Source organism: Pimephales promelas, chromosome 4 (assembly GCF_988280905.1).
Source record: "Pimephales promelas chromosome 4, fPimPro1.hap1.1, whole genome shotgun sequence".
Taxonomy (NCBI): Eukaryota; Metazoa; Chordata; class Actinopteri; order Cypriniformes; family Leuciscidae; genus Pimephales; species Pimephales promelas.
Genome location: NC_142772.1, coordinates 30,306,077 through 30,327,501, shown reverse-complemented (window position 1 = coordinate 30,327,501; position 21,425 = coordinate 30,306,077). Strand labels below are relative to the sequence as shown.

General features: G+C 37.9%; 2 protein-coding genes across 4 annotated transcripts in view; one reads left to right on the top strand and one right to left on the bottom strand.

Annotated features, from left to right (window-relative positions):
* Window positions 1–435: 435 nt before the first annotated feature.
* ptger4b (prostaglandin E receptor 4 (subtype EP4) b) lies at window positions 436–4,928 on the top strand. The gene is made up of 2 exons (XM_039650096.2): window positions 436–1,610; window positions 2,831–4,928. Exons 1-2 carry the CDS (start codon window positions 855–857, stop codon window positions 3,413–3,415), a joined length of 1,341 nt encoding a protein of 446 aa, XP_039506030.1. The 5' UTR covers window positions 436–854; the 3' UTR covers window positions 3,416–4,928.
* Window positions 4,929–9,260: 4,332 nt separating this feature from the next.
* ttc33 (tetratricopeptide repeat domain 33) overlaps window positions 9,261–21,425 on the bottom strand; it is a 31,294-nt gene continuing 19,129 nt past the window's right edge. For all 3 annotated transcript variants that reach the window (XM_089130254.1, XM_039650157.2, XM_039650156.2), the window contains exons 4-5: window positions 16,980–17,111; window positions 9,261–9,852 (exon numbers count right to left, since the gene is read on the bottom strand). In XM_089130254.1, coding sequence (XP_088986380.1) covers window positions 9,484–9,852; window positions 16,980–17,111 — 501 coding nt within the window. In that variant the 3' untranslated portion in view covers window positions 9,261–9,483. The remainder of the gene's footprint in view (window positions 9,853–16,979; window positions 17,112–21,425) is intronic.

Here is a 21,425-nt window from a genome sequence, read left to right as displayed (position 1 = left end):
AGGTGGATGATGGACTGGGGCTTTGGAGCGGCTGTCATCACAACACTATCATAAGTGTCTGTATTACATTTTCAGTGCTTTAATTATGATCATTTGATTTTTTTATTTTTTTATTTTTTTGGGAGGAAAATGCTGGTCCCTTTAGAAACTGGGTTTTGAATGGTCTTAACAAAATGTGCTATCCATTTTAACACATGTATTATAATGTCACACGTCATAATAGATATGTTTTGCTGTCAGGATGTGCTACCTTCGTAATTCTCTTGAATGCAGCTTAAGGAGCAAACATCCTTTTTCAAAAAAAAAAACAAAAACAAAAAAAAAACAGAACAGCTTACATGTAGATTTGCATGTCTGATTTTGAGAAGAAAGAAACAAAAAAACGAAGAAAGGGCAATGAGTGTAAATTGTGTAGATAAATATTAGCCCAGTAGGTATTTAATGGGGAGACATATACGTGTCAACTTGCAGTGACAGGAGGGTGCGAGACTGCCGTAAACTCGGGGGCGGAGTTGGCAGAAAGCTCTCGGGGAAGAACTTGTGAGTCAGTTTAGTTGAGAGTCAATGCAACTGTGGACTACACACCTCTCACGAGCAAAAACACAGGACTGAATTTGTGGAAGATCGCATGTGTACCGGACTCGCATGTGTACCAAAATGTATCCTAATCCGAGACGCGCTTTGGATATTTTGGAGACGCGTAACAGCGCATGAAACACACACGTGGAAAGTATGATCGTGGGATCTTTGACATAGATTGGGGAAGTCAGCATTTGATGCCATGCGTCTTGAGCGCGTGTAAAGTGACCGATCTGATTTGAACATCGACCATCGTGAGCAACAACTCGGTGAAGATGAACATGGACCCTACCATCCCGGTCATTATGTTTATATTTGGCGTGGTCGGGAACATTATTGCTATCGTGGTGCTTCAAAAGTCACGGAAAGAGCAAAAGGAGACCACTTTTTACACCTTGGTGTGCGGACTTGCCGTAACTGACCTCTTGGGCACGCTGCTCGCCAGTCCAGTCACCATTGCCACCTATGTAAAGGGCGCGTGGCCCGGTGGGTATCCGCTGTGTCAGTATTCCGGGTTCATTTTACTCTTCTTCTCATTGGCAGGTCTCAGTATTATCTGTGCCATGTCCGTCGAGAGGTACCTCGCCATCAATCATGCCTATTTCTATAACCACTACGTGGACCAGCGGGTGGCAGGCTTGACGCTCGCGGGAATCTATGTGTCCGATGCACTCTTCTGTGCTCTTCCCAGCATGGGACTGGGATCCGTGGCACTCCAGAAGCCAGGAACCTGGTGCTTCATCGACTGGCATAAAAACGACAGCTCGAACGCCACTTTCTCCTACATGTACGCCGGCTTCAGCTCCGTCCTCATCCTCGCCACCGTCATTTGTAACGTGTTGGTGTGCGCGGCTCTCATCATGATGCACAAGCGCTTCGTGCGCAGGACCTCGCTGGGGACAGACCAGGCGCGCGTCGCGGAGATGAGGCGCAGGCGGAGTTTCGCGCGTCTGGCTGGTGCGGAGATCCAGATGGTCATTGTTCTCATAGCCACGTCCGTTGTCGTGCTCATCTGCTCCATTCCTTTAGTGGTAAGTGGGATTTGATGGCTTTTGGGAAATGACAACGAACTTAAGAGCGTGTTGCAAAATATGTGGGATATCCGGCTGAAAACAACAACAACTTAGTTCAAATGGATTGATGGTCTTAGGAAAATTTAATAGTTTGGTTTCAGTTAAAGTCCACGAATTAACAAAATTGTGTAAAATCGTATCATATATTTTATAATACTAGCATACGTTAAAATTGGAGTGTAAATGACAAGCATTATAATCTACTGGAAAATGTATATTAAATTTAGCAAGACACTATATAGAATATAGCTATACAATATATAGATTTTTATTTAACAAATTAAAAATATGAAAAGAATAATATGAATATGAATCTTATCCCACTTTATAAATGGGGATAGGCCTACTCATTTCCTCTGTAAACCAACCATAATTTCTTAAATGTATTTTAAAAGCTAAAAACTAAAAAGCATCTTTTTTTTTGGGGTGGGGGGGGATTTTGTGAATTTTTCTTCTTATTGGCCTTGCCTTGCATTGTACCACATGCATTATTGTCAGTGCATTGTACAGAAAAGTTTCTGCATATGAAGAGTTCAGATGCAAAAGCCTCTAAATGCCATTTGAAATTTTCTTCTTTAATGATGATTTTTATCAAACTTGTATATTTAAGTTCAGTAATTTCACTTAAATGGCAATGATAATTACCTATTAATTGTTATTTAAGTGAAATTACTGAACTTAAATATACAAGTTTGATAAAAATCATCAATAAAGAAGAAAATTTCAAATGGCATTTAGAGGCTTTTGCATCTGAACTCTTCATATAAACATTAAATAAATGAATGACATAAACAGTTAGGATCTATAAAATATAGGCTACTATCAGACAAATGCTATCCCATAATGCATGTTTTTTAATGCCCATATCCTTTAGTGTGTTTGGGTCAAATTTTGACAAACCCAACCGTAATTTAAAAATCTTAACCGATCGAAAAGCCCTTAAAGGTTGTCACAACACTCTAAACAACTTAGTGCACAAGCAATCTGTTGATTGTTATCTCTTGACGTTCACTGCATATGATTTGTATGTCTATGATCTGTACCCAGCATTATTATGTTATGCTGACTCATAGTGGAAAGACACAACCAGTATCTCATGATTGTGTTTGGTGTCGGAAATCAATGTAGTATGACTAAAGATAAAGAAGTAAAAAGATAATGTCTCGTTTCCTGTCTAGGTGCAGGTGTTTGTGAACCAGATGCCCACCACAGGAGACACAGCAGAAATGCGGAACCTTAAGGCCATCCGAATTGCCTCCATTAACCCCATTCTAGACCCCTGGATCTACATCCTGCTGAGAAAGACGGTTGTGCAGAAGATTCTAGAAAAGATCAAGTGTCTCTTTTGCCGTATCGGTGGACGGAGTCACGGGAGGAGCCCTACGGACTTCCAATGCAGTAATGGTGTCCACAGCTCATCGTTTGTCTCTCGTGATTTGCCGTCGCTGGTTCTGCCTGAGCAGCCGGAGATTATCAGCACGTCACAGACATATTTGTATCCCCTGGACGCGGGACAGGACTGCTGTGGTGACTCTGTGCAGAGCAGGACGTGTTCAACTTCAACCGAGCAAACCCTTCTCTCAGGTGACTCTCAGGTGGTAGACCTCAGCAGCGGAGAAAACAGAACAGAAACGAGCACAGACTTTGTGAAAACACATTCGTGCACGTACTCCACCCCAAATGAAGCGCACTGTTCCAAGCACCAGCCGCTGCAAGTCACCTTCACAGACGAGACTTTGAGCTTAGAAGAGAGAAGCATATAAAAAAATGCTGAAAGCGAGCCTGGAAAACTCACTCAGTTCAGCAGAGCAACATGTCAGGAGGGGGAATACATTTCAGGAGCCTGATTCGAGCGTTGCCAACAGACCGAATCGAAAGAAAAAAAAAACCTCATGAGAGTAAAATGATAGTTGAGAGAAAAAACACTAATCAGAGTACTAAAGAAAAAAGTGAAAAGAGAAATGGTTACTGAAGCTGGAACTAGATTGTTGCTAGATTGTTGACAGAGAGGCTAACTTCGTTTTCTGGTAACTTTTTTTTTGAGCAACAGGTTATCCCGCATAATCTAGACGATGAGGAGAATGACAGAGATCGTATAAATGTGCCTATATTGTGAGTTCCTAATAAGCCTATTCGTTTTTGACTATAGATAAAATTGCATTTGGCCCCGGTTGACTGATTTGACCAAGGGAGAGGGGATTTTTTGCCGACACGTGATTAGATCAGATGGATGACCTAGTGGGTTGCACAAGCGATCAAATATCTGCTGCCCTGCTTCAAGTCCTCTTTTTCAGACATTCTTCATTAGGTCACAAGTTCAAGTAACCAGAGTGCCTTGTAAGCGTTTCTCATACTGGAACTCGTGGTTCAAAATGTTCTTTTTCTTATGTTAAGGTGACCAGAACACTTTATTTCCAGTGACTGATACAGAAAAACAAACTTATATAAGATGTAGCTAGGCATAACTGTGCATTTTTGGGGAATTTCCATAATATGTACAATATTCTGTGAATTAAACAAGCAATGTCATATGTTTAATGACAGTAATATACCGACACAATATATAACGGTACCGAAAACACATTATACAATGTAAGAGCACATGATACACAGCATATCATTGTCAAGAACGTTTAGGAGCTGAAATTGTAAAAGCTATTAAAGCAGGGATACTAGTCTACACAAAAATGTGTGGAAGAACGATTGGAACCAAATGGTTGTGGGGCACCACTGACTTTCATTATATCAAATTTTTTTTGGTTCCAGTCGTTCTTCAAAATATCTTCCTTTGTGTTCAGGAGAAGAAAGAAACTCGTACAGGTTTGCAACAACTTGAGGGTGAGTAAATGATCCCTTTAAGATGTTGAATGTCTTTTGAGGTCATACGTTTTGCACTTTTAAATCCTTGTAACCACTGAAATTGTCGAAATCGATCACTAAGGTCTTGATCAGTCAGTGGCCGTCAAGGAGGAACTGTTGAGTTCATCTGTACATATTTGTGCTGTTAAAATGTGAACAGCGTCTTATTTATTTCAGTTGTGTTGGACAATCTGTGGACTGTAGTTATTTCTTCTCTGTGAGAAGGTCAGGCTTGAAATAGTTCTACCCAAGTTGAAGCAGTTATGTTTTGTTGTTTCATTTCACTTTTTGTGTATAAAACCAGACTACGTAAGCACCATCTGCTGCATGTATATAAATGATTCAACATTACAACATTATTGTATGTTTTCACCATTTCATTTTCTCATTTTTAAACACATGAATTTCAAACCTTGACTTGCTTATTACCCTTAATGTGACCCTTCAGAATGTGCAATTGCCAGCTATATTTTATGCTAAAATAAACTGACAAATAGAAAATTGAAAACAATAAACAAAATTTGTTGTTGCACTCTTCAATATTAATATAAGCATAGTAGCATTAAAATAATAGAACGATCCCAGTCCTTCAAGTATTACAAATGAATGTATATATATATATATATATCAGACTATCACAAGAGTGGGGTCATGATTATCAGAAAATTTTTTAAACATTTTTGAAACCTTGATTTAAAAAAAAAAAGAAAGAAAAAGCAGCATCCTGCATTCAAACAAAAACAGAAAAATAGCATTTAAAGGGATACTCCACTTTTTTTGGAAATAGGCTCATTTAACAACTCCCCCAGAGTTAAACAGTTGAATTTCACCATTTTCGAATCCATTCAGCCGATTTTCTGATATTTAGAAGAATATCAGTTACCAGACAGTTTCTGGTCCCATTGACTTCCATAGTAGGAATAAAATATACTTTGGAAGTCAATGAGACCAGAAACTGTCTGGTAACTGATATTCTTCTAAATATCAGAAAATCGGCTGAATGGATTCAAAAATGGTGAAATTCAACTGTTTAACTCTGGGGGAGTTGTAAAATGAGCCTATTTGCAAAAAAGTGGAGTATCCCTTTAAGGATGAACAATTATGTCCAGAGAAAATCAATTAACAATGGATATATTTGCAAATTGTAAATAATTACTAATGAGACAAGATAGACTTTAATCCAGACTAAAAAACATGATCAGTATTCATCAGCGATGTGCACACTCATCCTATTCACAGTGTACTGCAGGATCTGTATGTGGAAAAATACAGATGACCCATAATGACCCAAAAATTTCCAGTGTGTCAGCATTCCTTGTGTCTGCTTTGTTAAAAAGGGCCAGAGCTCATTATCTTAAAATAAAAAATCATTTTAATAAATGACGGATCAGGGTAAGTCATGTTATACCTCTTAAATTGTATGCATTTATTTTTGCCTTTACATCCTTAAATATATAAACTCTGGCATTCCTTTTGATTTGTGGGTCAAACTAAATCAGTCCTGTGAATCATCACGATTCTTACACATTGATCAATGTGGAGGGACAGATCTGGAGACCTTCACCGACAGTGGACATCCCATAATTCCATTAGATCATGAAGGGAAATCAGTTCAACTCTTCATTGCAAGTACTCTCAGCATGAATCACACATTTGTGCACTTGCTATGACGTACAAACTGCCACCTGTCCTGGGACCTATACGTATAGGTATAGGTAAATGAGAACTGACAAATGCAATCTTTCACTGCAGTCCTTCCACAGCACAGCCCATAGGATTCATCAGTTCCAGGCACCTCCCTAAACCATCATTAGCGAATACGTTAGTGTGTGTCCTCATTTATTTGAATGAAGCATCAATTAGCAGATGATTAGCGGGAGGCAGAAGGATGCTGGAAGCTTCCGCCAGGTCCCACAGGTGCCGAATAAAAAGCATTAGGGACGTAAATCCCTCGGTTTGCAGCCCACGCACACAGCTGGACAGTATCAATTCAGATATGAATGCCTATGAATGATGGGGTTAGTGCCAGTAACAGACAATCATCAACATAAAAATTGCACGTCTTCTGCAGCATCTCGTGAATGCCACAGCGTTTTAAACATGCAATACGTTAAAAGTTGTTCTTAAAAGTGTTTTACCGCAAAAAAAGAAAGGCATTTTTACATTCCACATACTCTGCTTTTCCATTGTCTCTTAGACCATTGCTTATCCAACCTGTCCTTGGGATACCCCACCACTGCACATTTTGTATGTCATCTAACACACCTAATTCAACTCATCAGCTCATTCGTAAAAGCCGCAACTTATTGCCTGCTACAGATGATTTCAGCAACCTTATAAGATCATTACGAATCACATTGTACAACATGGATGGACCTAATAAACTGGGTTACGACATATGCAGAATGTACGATGATGACACGTATTAAATCGTGGGCTATGACGCAAGATGGTGTAAAATAAAACATCATCAGCATGTGCTAATGGTAAACAAATAGAGCAAGATGAATCACACTTTGGCAATTAGTTTTTTATGTGCGCTACGAGAAAGAGAATATGGATGCAGTCATGGCCAGTTTTGGGGGTAACTCATTACAATTAACTTGACTTGCATAATCAATTACTTTTATCAAGTAACTAATAAAGTAACGCATTACTTTTAAACTTACAACAAAATATCTGTTAATTTTTCAAACAGCAGTAGAGCGGAAAGGCTTGTTTGTTTGAACTACACTTCCACTGTACAGGTGTGAATTTGCCTTTCCTTCAGCCTGATGCTTATCACTTTTGGTGTGAAAGGGCCTTTAAAGCTACACCGTGTAACTCTATTCTTAGCTAAAAACACTTAGGTCTTTCAAAAATATATGTGCTCATTAATGTATATTTACTTCGTTCAAGTTATTAAGTATTGTAGTGAGTGTATAATATGCCATTGAAAATATATACGGGTAAGAGGTTCTAATGTCGGTCGCCATGTTGCCCCTCCATCTTGAAAGTACATTAGCCAAAGAGGGACATACCCGTTAATTCAAGCTTTGCCTTTAGCGTTTACGTTTGAGTTAACACTCATGGACGAGGTCGAACTGGAAGCCATGTTAATCTTGGACTACATTGGCCACCGTAGGAGTTAAAACGAAATCGGAATTGAGAGGAACAGAAACTAATATTCACTGGATGGTCATATACCTTTTCACCGCTAGATGGGGGTAAAAATCACACAGTGTAGCTTTAAATATGCCAGAAATAGAACTTTTTTGTTGTTATATAAGGCAGACAAAAAAAAACAAAAAACAGCCCAGCCCAGATGAGAAAAAGTAACGTAAAAGTAACTTAATGCATTACTTTCCATAAAAAGTAACTAAATAACGCAGTTACTTTTAGTGTAACGGAATATTGTAATGCATTACTTTTAAAAGTAACTTTTTCCAACACTAGTCATGGCTGAGGAAAAGAAGCTAATTTGACCTGACAATCTTTTAAATATCACATTGATAAATATGCCATTTCATGTTGCATTTTTATTAGCTACTCAGTAGACGTTGGTCGTAGTAGCAAACACACTGTGAGATGATCATGCTAAATTTCTGACTCTGTCTAAACATTAAATCGCAGACTATCTTTGGTCGCAAGACCGTGACAGCGGCCATCTTTGAACCTCTCTCACTGTTCGATTTAAGGAGCCACGACCAAAGAAATCAGCACGATTGGTCATCTTTCATCTGGGACAGCCTGAAATTGTCCAAGTGTACCAGGCATAAAATAGATGTGTCTAAGAGACATTATGTGGAGAGGCTTTCCATGTGAACCACCTTCATTTTACCAAAAAATGACCTAAGGCCATTTACAGAAAACATTTAAAAACGTGAGATGGAGGGCAGAACGCGCAAGACACTGGAAAAGATGCGAGCAGAAAGGCTAAACATGTCCATGGCATGTTTACACGTAAAACCAATGGAAAAGTGTAATACAAAAATGCGTTCTGTGTAAATGGACTTCATTTGGAGTTTAAAAATGAGTTAAAAGACTATGTAAGGTTTAGAGGTGCATTTTTAAAAGCTGAACCTCTTTTAACTAGACTGCTGCATTTCTAGAAGGCCATGTCCAATGTAAGTCGAAGCAGAACAGTCAAACATTTCGGTCTAGCATGTTTACATTAAAGAACAATGGAAAAGCAGCGCATTTGAATGCAAAACGTACTCTGATCTGTGTGAATAACCCAGGCCTTACGTTAGACAGGAGTGGGTTAAGTAAAGAATATAAGAGTAATTTCACCACCAAAAAAAAACTAAACAAAATAATTCATTATTATAATAAAGCACATTAACTAATGGGCTGTTTCCTTCTATCTCTCTAGGATGACAAACAGACAAAAAATCATATCACTCCCTACATGACTTCTCTCTTCTGCATGACTTTTAGCTCCGAGTTTAACCAATGACTATAACACTGCTACTTCGTTTCTAAGTAGCACTAAGTAAAACACCAATTTTCTGGAAATAGGAGGAAGGGTGTGTGTGTGTGTGTGTGTGTGTGTGTGTGTGTGTGTATCATGCTCTTCCCACTCAGCCCAAGCACATCAGAGTTTCACGCTGCAATAACAGCACTCTGGTCCCAGCGAGGGCTCACATCTCACATAAAACGAGACTTAAACAAAGGCGACTGGGAATGACATTCCTAGGTCAAGTACATTGAAAAGGGATTTCTCTGCTATTTTGAGAACTTGAAAGCAATGAAATAACAACAGAATGCTTCAGTAAAAGGAAGGAAATTTATGCTCTTTTTTGAGAGAAAATTATCCAGAAGCATTTCAGATTCTTCTGGAAATCTTGCGCTCACTTTACAAGTTCACTGAACAACTGTGCTGAACACTATGAGGAAGCCAACCAGAACCCTGGATTATCAAATCAACAGTACAAACATAATCTAAACAAAATACACAGATGAGGAGACACAAAAACAGCCTCCGTTTCCCTCAGAGTCCTCGTGCCTTGACTAAATCACTCTGTGAGGATGAAGTGGGTTTGTTGTCATCCTCGACAACCACCTCTTTGGTCACCCCACATGTGTTCACAACAACTGCCGTTTTCTTTAAGTCCTCATATTTTTTAAGTCTATCAGCCATGGCTGTGCAAGCCTCAATCACTTCATTGCTTTCAAAATCATAATCGCTCTTTAGCTCTGGAGCTTCCACAAGGAGCCTTCGGGCTTCTTCTTCCTGTGTCGCCTTTTCACGGAGAGCTTGTTGCTTCTCCCGGAGCTGTAAGGCCCAGGCTAGGTCTTCCTCCCAGAGGAGGCGCTCAGACGGATGCAGGTGCAATGCCACTTGGAAGGACCGTACAGCCTGGAACACACATGGAACATGACACATACAAAGGTAAAACTACACGCAAAAGGCATAGATATTTATATACCGTGCCGTTGGTTTGTTTGTTTTTTACTGTTTCTGAAAAAAAAAACCTCTTTTGCTCACCAAAGATACATTTATTTGATCAAAAATACAGTAAAAACAGTAATATTGTGAAATTAGTGGCCCTACCAGATGTCAGTGGGAGGAGTTAGTGTAAATAACCTCTGCCAACAAGACAGGCTATTTGCAAAATTCTCACCCTAAACCTTTGAACATTAGTGTGAATGATATAGATATGGGCGATACAGTATACCAAAATGGTATAATTCAATTTTTTTTTTAATTTTTCAATGTAATAAACTTTAGATTTCAAAACAAGTTTAAATTAAAATAATTGCTATCATTTTTTTGCTGTATCATGTTTTTTGTGCTTTGTGACCCAAACAATTCCTATGTTTATCTACAACGTAAACGTTTGATATGACCAAAAGCTGCGACACACTGAATGTTAACTCAAAATTATAACATGCATAGACTCTGTACTGCACTCTAATGGTCACTTACACTCCAAAATGAACATGAACAGATGTTTATTCCACATTCAAATCGAAGTATTCATGACTTCACACTAGTCTCTAAAATAAACCTCTGCAGCTTACTGAACATGTACTAAAACAACTCCACTTACACAAAAAGCCATTTCCTCCCAAAAAGCCACTCCAGAAATAACGCAATAACGCAATAACACACTTCTGCATTCCACTTTCACACCTTTAATAAAAATAACTGTTTTGCAGTGCCATGTTTACTGTGATGCATTTACACGGCTTTGACCAGCGGAAGTCGCTAGGGTAGCACTTCCTTCTGCTCCACTGCTTTGCGCATGCGTAGAAGTGCAAGAAAATAAGTCATTATTACGAGAAAGTTTCTCATTATTACGAGATTGGTCATAATCTTTGTTTCCGCAGTTGTTTCAATTTTGATATTTTTAGGTCAAACCGTTCTTGTCTGTCAGTCATATAATGCAGGTCTATGGACACCACCTCAAAGAGGTAGCCTCAAAGAGGAGTAAATGTAAGTACACATTGATGGCCTAAGACACGAAACGAGCGGTTTGTGTGAGAAAACAAACAGTATTTATATTGTTTTTTCCTCTTGTAACCACAGCCACGTCCAAGTAATCTGAGGTGGGCGGGCACTTTGTGGCTGTGGTTACAAGAGGTAAAAGCGATGTAAATACTGTTCGTTTTCTCACACAAACTGCTCGTTTCGTGTCTTAGGCCATCAATTTGTACTTACATTTACGAGTCAACAAAAAGACACTTACATCTTGGATACCCTTGGGATCAGCTAAAACATACCAAAATAAATTTCAAAGTGAACTATCCCTTTAAGTCACTATTACGAGAAAGTTTCTCATTATTACAAGATGTTAAGTCATTATTACAAAAAGGTTTCTCATTATTATGAGATGTTAAGTCATTATTACGAGAAAGTTTCTCATTATAATGAGAAACTAAGTCATAATTATGAGAAAGTTTCTCATTATTATGACTGAAAGAATTATATTTTTTACTCAACTGTGGTGGAAACGGGCTTCCATAGTTTTATTTAAACTGCAGGGAAACTGAAAAATCAACAGATCAGTTCCTCCATATAGTGACGTACATCGAGTGAAACAAATTATAGAGAAAATCCAAATTACATGACCAGAAAGCAAGTCTGCTGTTTCTCCATAAGATCATTATGACATTTTTTATATTATTAAAAATGACGTAATGTAAAAAACAAAATTTAAAAAATGAAACGTGCATGGATCAATTACAATATTATCAATTAATACTGCAATGCATTTAGAAAATAGATAGATGAATTTCTGTTTCATGTTGACATTAATGCTATTGCTATAACCACATAAAAATATCAAGTAACTTTTGTTTATCTAGACAAACATCTTGTAGAATTCGGCACTGTTGAGTTTGATGTGCAAGTCACCCAGTACAATTAAATGAATAAATTCCATGACTTCATCACAACTGTTGAAATCATCTCTGTTAAATCAATCAGGACCCTAGAGGAGAAAAGGTCTCCCCAAGCCATCAGATGGCTTTATTCCTCATTAAAGGTTTTCTTTTTGACAAGGGCTGGATTCTTGGCTCTGGCTCACACTGGCTCTGATATTCTTCCTCTTTCAGGCAGATACGTGATCTAGTGTTTTTGTTGAAAGAGTTGATCGTTCCTTTGTAGATTTTTGAGTCAATGAGGCAATTATGAAGTTAAAACACCCCACTAAATCAAATTTATGAATTCATTATTTGCTTCATCTCCTGGGTAACATGAAAAGAGTGACTGATTCACAGCAGGAACTAGGCTTTAGACCCCATACAGAAGTAAATGAACATGTGTTATTGCAGTTCTCCATAGACTGAACGACCTCTTCAGCACTCAACCAGCTGTAATGCAGTTTGCACATAAAAAGCCATCTTCATAACACAAATATTAGCTTTTTTGACAATCCTTTTAATATTGTGGATCCTGGATATCGAGCCCGTTCTCATCCCAAAGCGCCATATAGGACGCTTTTGCAAAAGCGTAAATATCCAACGCACATGGCACCCTTTAACGTGAAATGAGACGCAGATATATTTGGGCAGAAGGCGCCCCCTAGTGGTCTAACCCTTACCCTACACCATACCTAAACTTAACCATAACCGAAGCGTCTCATTAGACGTTAAAGGGTACCATGTGCGTTGGATATTTACACTTTTGCAAAAGCGTCCTATATGGCGCTTTGGGATGAGAATGCGTTGGGATATCTGACGCATGCAGTTGTTTAGTGTGTGTAATAAAGAATGTGATGATGTTGCATTCTTAATGGTTTGCAGTTGCTATTTTTTGAATGCAACCATGGGTGATGTGATCTGTTACTTAAGTTTATTTAGGTAGGGACAGATACAAATAACATAGATAATCTTTGACAGTAATCTGATGCATGTATCATAATGTTTTTAGCTATAGCTAATTTATTATATGGATTAATGTACTTTTATGATGGATAGATGCACTTTTATGATGGACAGATGCACTTTTATGATGGACAGATGCAATTTTATGATGGAGAGATGCAATTTTATGGACTTCAAAACAGAAACAGCCATTCATTGTCATTCTAAAGCTTGGAAGAGCCAGCATATTTTTTTATATAACTCTGATTTTAAGTATGGAAGCCCGTTTCTGCCACAGTTGAGTAAAAAAAATATAATTCTGTAAGTCATAATAATGAGAAACTTTCTCATAATTAAGACTTAGTTTCACATTATATTGAGATAGTTTCACATAATAATTACTTAGTATCTCACTATAATGAGAAACTTTCTTGTTATAATGACTAAACATCTCATAATAATGACTAAACATCTAATAATAATGACTTAACATCTCATAATAATGAGAAACTTTCTCGTAATAATGACTTATTTTCTTGCACTTCTACGCATGCGCAAAGCAGAAGGAAGCGCCACGCTAACAACTTCCGCTGGTCAAAGCCGTGTAAATGCATCACAGCAAACATGGCACGCTCTGCAAAACAGTTGATTTCATTAAAGTCAGTGTGATCTACGGAGTGCAATCTGTAGTATCATTAAATAACATTAATTTAAAAAAAAAAAAATAATAAAAATGTCCATGGGCACGAAAAGGTGTGAGTGGAATGCAGAAGCAGGACGGTTACCATGGTAACGAAGGACACCTGCTTGTGCACACCAATAGAAATTGTGTTACATTAAATTAAAAAACTATCAGATTAAAGTTGGAATATTGCATTTATTCATTATGTTTAAGCGTAACATCTTCATAGAATACATGGGTATATGTGTTAATATAACCTGTATTTTGCAGTAGCGTCTCAGATATTTGATGTGCAGGTGGAAGATTTCAGAAAATCACCTTTAAGATGTTTATGACTGGAGACATTTACACACAAGTGGGCAGTGGAATGGGGGAAAACGCAAGGTCTTGTGACGTGTTTTCAAACGCTGAACTCCCTTTTAATTGAGCTCCGCCTTTTTAATACGCTGTGTCATGCATGATACGATATTGTTGTTACAGGAAAGAAAAACAATTGACACTTAAATCACCATCCTCTTAATTTCTCGCTCAAACAAACTTTACAGAACTTTCCATTGGACTGAACTGCAGATTTCCAGGAACATCATTATTAAATGTGGTAAAACTGATTGGATATTAATCTTGTGTTGGCTGGAATGATTTTTTTTCTTTCTATTATGCAATAACGAGATTAAAAACAGCAGATAATAGGAATCAGAATCAAGGAAAATGCTAATCAAGATAAATGAATAGAGACGGGCCTCATTTAAAAGTGATTTCACTTTTTCACCCAAAGATAAGCCAAGATAAGCACAAACTAAGACGTAGCTTTACAGTAACCTATGTTTCTCCATCCATTTGCGCGTCAACACACACAACGGCTGCAACTACAGTGTGGTCTTAGCAGTGGACAAGCACGACAACCATCTGGTTTGAGCCGAGTAGGGGACATCTCTAGGGTCTTTAAGTGGACACCTTCCATCCTCAGTGTTTCGTCAACTAGCCCACGACACCTCAAGAGGGCTCTGGCGTCCTAGAGTCACCCCCCTCCGTCCCCCACTCAACTCAGCCCAGCTTACTGACATATACATCCCTCCTGCTGCTGAGGTTGCTACTTCCTCATAAGTTCACATGTGACCTAACCACAATCGCACAATCTTGAGCAACTCAACCATACGCGCCAACCCGTTTGACTAAGGCTGTCGAGCCCCACTGTCTTCGATAAAGTAAATGCAGATGCTTTTACTGATGTCTTACATTTTTATTTAAGAATAGGACTCGGACAGTTAAAAAAAATATTGAAGTGTATGTGTAATGAATTAAAGATTTGTGGGGAAGAACATACTTATTTCCTTTGAGAATGTTGTGCAATGGCAGCAAAGTTCTCCATTGTAAATTTCTATAAAATTCCACTTAAAGCTGTCCAAACAGACAGGAGAGATGTACATAAGAAAAATAATAAAAGCAAAACCTTGTCTAACAATATGTCAGTGAGGTTTTAGGAGGGTTTTAACGAAGAGTCAATTATTAAAGCAGCATTCCTAAGAAAATCTGTTGATCATGATCAAAAAAAAAAAAAAAAAAAATCACCAAACATAAACATTAGTCATCCTCAGGTTATTTTTCTCTTTGGTTATTGACTTGACAAGGCATGCTCAGCCCAAAGTAGTAAAATATTTCTCCAAACTCTAGCCAACATGTCAAGCTAAGTGTGTGTGATAAGTGTTTAGATTAAACACACACGCACACACACTAGTGGGTACTAGCCAAAGAACTGTTGGTTCTGCAAGGTTTTCTTTCATTAAGCATTTGTGCCTAACGCACACAATCACACGCATGTCAGGACATGTAAGGTGTGGCAGTGTTCCTCTTCAAGAACTCTTTCATGCTCCTGGGCTTGGATGTACTGAACTACACACTTCATCGCAATGACGCTTGATCCGAGTGATGGATAAGTGGCAGAGGAACTCATGCACCTCCTTACTGACTGACAAAGATGCAGAACCTGATTTCACTGAGTGCAACATCTTTGTTGATCCTGGAAAAAACTATTCAGTTTTAAGGGACAAGTTTACAGTTTAGGCTTACAACCTTGGTTAGGTGATTCAGTGATATTCACCTATCCTTTCCCTCTGGTTTTAGGGATGACCTATGGGTAGGGTAAGGTTTAGGAGTAGAGATATAGTTAGGATAACATTTTCAGACAGGAATGTTGTTCCTAGGTTCAACAAAATATGTTGACCCTGGAACGCATCTAACATGCAACAAAGACACCAATGCCATAACACGACTGGAAGACTATAGATTGTTCGGTTTACAATGAAAAATGCTGAATAAACTGATTGTGTGGAAAAAGTTAATCCCCCTAAAAAATTGATTGACTCTCAAGGTTGGCTGTATGGGCTACTTAAAACTTTACTTTGGGAAAAGTTTAAAGGATAGGGGAAGTTTAAAGGAAGTACTGATGGTACTTATTAAAAGTAATAAGTTTCATCCCCAATTTTGGAGGATTAAATTTGTATTTACAGTCATTCAACATTACAGTATAACTGAAAGCCATTTTTTTTAACATTGAATAGGCCTAAAACATATAACAACTTTAATTTTTAAGTGAACTTGTGTGTTGTATATACTATAGTGTATATAATAATACAGTGATGTTTCCATCTCTGTCAATTTCAGCTCTCTCTTTTTACTGTATATTTGCACAATAATTGTTTTAGTTAAAAGGGACCTATTAAGCAAAATTCACTTTTACATGGTGTTTGGACATAAATGTGTGTTGGCAGTGTGTGTACACAACCACCGTACACTGATCCCCATAAATCATAAGCAGTGTCTCCCAACGAACTGTTTTCAGAATGCGGCTTTTAGTGACGTCACTGAAGCCACAGTGACGAGAATGTCTCCCAAGCATTGTCGGTGTTGTGTAGCTGGATGTATTAATCCACATAGCTCTATTTACTAAAAAGTTACTCCTGAAGGATGTAGCAATGTCAAATGTTTATGATCCAGATACACATCTAGAAGCAAGTATTACGCGTTTGTTTTCCAAATTGCCTTTGAATTTGTCAACCATATAATAACATTTTAGACTCATTTTAGACATTTTACTTTGTGATATCATCATGAGTCCGCCCAGCTATGTTGTTATTTTTTTATCGTGCTGATAGTGGAGAAGTCTGAAGAGAGCAGCACATCAGAAGAGAGTGCTTGACAGACAGACGCAATAAGTTTTAAAATGTAATAGTTAAATGTTTGTAAAACTCACATACAGACTTGAAGGACTACCAATACCATTGATAATAAATAAAAAAATAAACAATGATAAATTAAGAGATTCAATGTTTCGGCTCAACAGCACAATTATATAATCTTATTTGTAGCATTATTTTTTTTTTCTTCATTTCATCATGCAAATCATTTTCCACAGCCCACCTGACAACCTAGCGTAACGGCACAGTGGTTGGGGAACACTGGACTAGATAACTGACTATGATGTAGCTCATACTTACTAGCTCCACTTCGCCAAGACTTATTTGGGCACGGCCCAGAGTTTGCCACGCCTCCCACCACAGGGGACGGAGTTTGGTGGCCATCTCTGCAGACTGCACAGCTTGGAACACCTCTTGAAGGGTGATCAACACCTAAGGATTACACATTAAAAAGTTACAGACTCACCTCTTTGAACATTCTCAGCACAATTTTTTTCATATTACACTTACCAACTTTATAAATGGTTACAAAAAAAAAAAAAACTGGGCATCATAAACCAAATGACTGAGGATTACACATTACAGACAAAAAATTCACACAAAAACACGAGCCTCGCTGCTAGGAGACACATGACAGATGAAAACTATATGTGTTCTAAAATAGACTTAAAATATCAAACATGTTTGTCTGAAGCAAAACAAAAGGGGGGACCAAGACTGTGCCTCTCATAGTTGATTTTCAGTGAAATCTGTCTCTGACTGCTCAAATTATTTAGACTGGCTCTGATTTTCAGCAACTAGCATCAGCTCCTCCGGACTGCAAAACGGGGCAAAAATATCTGATTTATGCAACTTACAACAGCTATTGTAGAACATTGTTAGCAACTTAAGCATACAATAATTTTATACTGTATATAAAAAATATGTATCCAAAACTAATGAATAAAAAGCACTTAAGAGAATTTGAGAACGTAACTGAATTATACTTCAAGTTTGGTATAGTTCTGATGTAATTTAACATTTTATTTTAAACATCAATAAAGAGTGTTGCTAAACATCCACTTGGGTCATAAGAGAGAGACTATATAAATGACAACGAGTAAGCAAACACTGCACTACGTGGTAACACAGGGATGTTCTTGCATCACAGATGTTTCCATTGTGGAGTTTTATTTACTTAAAGCCTTTAAATTCAGGTCAGACCAATAATCAAAGTAAATACCAGCTTTATACAACGAAGGGTGTTGCCAGGGTAAGAGCTGTTAAAGGACAAAACTGAGCTGTAATCTTAGTTTCCAGCAGGTTTGGTTCTAAATGTGCAGGCAGGCTGAAAGACGTTAGATTTACATGTTGAGGTAAGCATCACCAGGTGTGCAATAAGCAGATGCTGGCAACATGGTGGGAGAGAAGAGAGGACAAATTGAGAGGGGAAATTAAAAAGTAAACTTTACGCAAATTCTTGGCAAACATTGCTTGTAGATTGATCAGGGCACAATCAGAGCCAACCAGCTGCTCCATTGTGATCAGATTACTAATTTGTGTGTGTGTGTGTGTGTGTGTGTGTGTGTGTGTGTGTGTGTGTGTGTGTGTGTGTGTGTGTGAGAGAGAGAGAGAGAGAGAGGGAGAGAGATAAAGAGAGAGAGACAGACACACACACCTTCTCATTCTTTTCAGGTGACTCCCCGTTTACATGATCATGAGATCAGTCAGGAAAAGGTCACTACTTTGGTTTACAAGAAACGGGAAAATAAGGACAGCCATGTGACCAGCACTGAAACAAAACCCTGAACTATGCTGCACTCAAGTGCTTCTGGGAAGTCATAATGCCATGATGTGCGTTCAAGTGATTTTAGGACAGAAAGTAAATAAGAAAAAGAAAGAAAACCAAATAATGTACATTAGGTGTTCAGCGGCAAACAAAAAGTGTAAACCTCAACATTCACAATGATGTGTTATGTTCAATAGCAATTTAAAAGACAATCCAGCGTTTTTGACTGGTAACTATGACATTACGCTGTCGTTCATGGGTGCTTATAAATTCATAAATTCAATCATTCGGACATGACTTAAATGCACCAATACTATCTGGCCTATAGTGAAGCTTCACTGACTGCCATCCATTACCAACAAGGAAAGCAAGGCTTTTGTTTACAGTGATATTATTTGGTGGTGTTGTTTATTATTAATAATCGCTCTGGCTAATCCGGTTATCTCTTTATGTATTTTTTAGGCAACAATAAAATGAAACATAAAACACTCTGCCTCTTTTCTTTAAAAAACAAAAAACAAAAAAAACAAACAAACAAACAAACTTAAATATAGCCTAAAGGGATCAGGAAATGTGGATCAGGAAATGCATACACTGATTATCTTCACTGCATATATTTATAACAACATGAACATGATCTTTTTGTTTTCATTTTAAAAATATGAAACATTATTGATTTTTTTTGACATTTAACAAACAGAGACGGAGTTGTGTCATTTTATTTTATTGTACATATAGTGAAGAGAATTTTAATATATATATATATATATATATAATTATTATTTTTTAAGAATATAAAATAAAATTATACAACATTTCAATCAAACATTAGTTAAATAGCCTAAATATATAAAGTTATGAAGCTTTACTTTGCCCTCAGCCAAAACATTTTTTTTTTTTGCCATGGAACAAACTATAGTTTAATGAGACCAAAGATCGACTTATACACAAGACGAATTATACGTCAAGTTTATCCACTAGACTAGAGACATCAGAAAATGTCAGAAGCACTAGCCGAGGTAAGGCTGTTCAGGGTAACAGGGTAACAAGTGGATAGAAAAGACGAAGTGACTAGATGCAATGACTGCTGCTGGATGCAATCTGTCTTATGTTAGTGATATTAACGAGTAAACAAGTGTGTCTGTGTACTCAGCACAATGAGCAGCTGAGCCATTGAACATGCGTATACGTATTTCTAAAGCACATGCATGTGTGTGTGTGCATGTGTGTGTTTGTGTGACTAAGCAAGTATGCAATCATCTACATTTAGGGCCATACAGTAAATTTTGTACAGACGACTTAAGTCAAACAAAAGAGAAAATGTTGATGTGCTTATATTGCAAACATATTAAATCATGAAATTCTAGTCTTAATTGTTTTTTTTGTCACTGAATTTTCTTATAGCTTAAAATTACAAGATAAAATGACAAAACATACTTGTGACTATTATCCTGATATAGATAAGAGAGAAATTAAAATTCTTTACAATTACATAACATTAAAATCTATCAATACCCTCTGTTAAGTGAAAATTAAATTCTATTCAGTGTCAAAGGGATGCAAATGATCAACAGAAAAAAATTCTATATCTGTGCCAAATCCAAGATCCTGTATTGTCCTAACAGCAGACTCATTTTGAGTGTCAGAGCTAAAGCTGAGATGAGATCATGGGTGTGGATAATGGACAGAAGAGAGTGCAAAATACAGGATATTAAAGGTAAGATGAGTGAATGAGATAAAAAAAATGGAAGAGGAGATAATAACTGAAAATAATAGGCATATTTGGCTTATCATAGCCGGAAACAATTGGGCGACATATTTTTTCCGGAAACAATTGGGCTGAACATCTGAACAATAATACTATCTATTCTGTGTATGCTTTTTTGTAGCATATACACTGACCTAAAGGATTATTAGGAACACCAGTTCAATTTCTCATTAATGCAATTATCTTATCAACCAATCACATGGCAGTTGCTTCACTGCATTTAAGGGTGTGGTCCTGGTCGAGACAATCTCTTGAACTCCAAACGTAATGTCACAATGGGAAAGAAAGGTGATTTAAGTAATTTTGAGCGTGTCATGGCTGTTGGTGCCAGACGGGCCGGTCAGAGTATTTCCAACGCATTCTCATCCCAAGGCGTCACATACGATGCTTTTGCCAAAGCATAGACATCCAACGCACATGGCACTCTTTGGCGTCAATATAACACGCACAAAGTATTGCAGGTTTAGGTCTGGGGTAGGGTTAGGGTTAGACCACTATGAGGCACCTTCTGCCCCATATATATCTGCGTTTCATATTGACGCTAAAGGGTGCCATGTGCGTTGGATGTCTACGCTTTGGCAAAAGCATCATATATGAAGCCTTGGGATGAGAACGGGCTGGTATTTCACAATCTGCTCAGTTACTGGGATTTTCAAGCACAACCGTTTTTACGGTTTACAAAGAATGGTGTGAAAAGGGAAAAACATCCACAGGCAGTCCTGTGGTCGAAAATGCCTTGTTGATGCTAGAGGAGAATGGGCCGACTGATTCAACCTGATAGAAGAGCAACTTTAACTGAAATAACCACTCGTTACAACCGAGGTATGCAGCAAAGCATTGTGAAGCCGCAACACGCACAACCTTGAGGCGAATGGGCTACAACAACAGAAGACCCCACCAGGTACCACTCATCTCCACTACAAATAGGAAAAAGAGGCTACAATTTGCAAGAGCTCACCAAAATTGGACAGTTGAAGACTGGAAAAATGTTGCCTGGTCTGATGAGTCTCAATTTCTGTTGAGACATTCAGATGATAGAGTCAGAATTTGGCGTAAACAGAATGAGAACATGGATCTAACATGCCTTGTTACCACTGTGCAGGCTGGTGGTGGTGGTGAAATGGTGTGGGGGATGTTTTCTTGGCACACTTTAGGCCCCTTAGTGCCAATTGGGCATTGTTTAAATGCCACGGCCTACCTGAGCATTGTT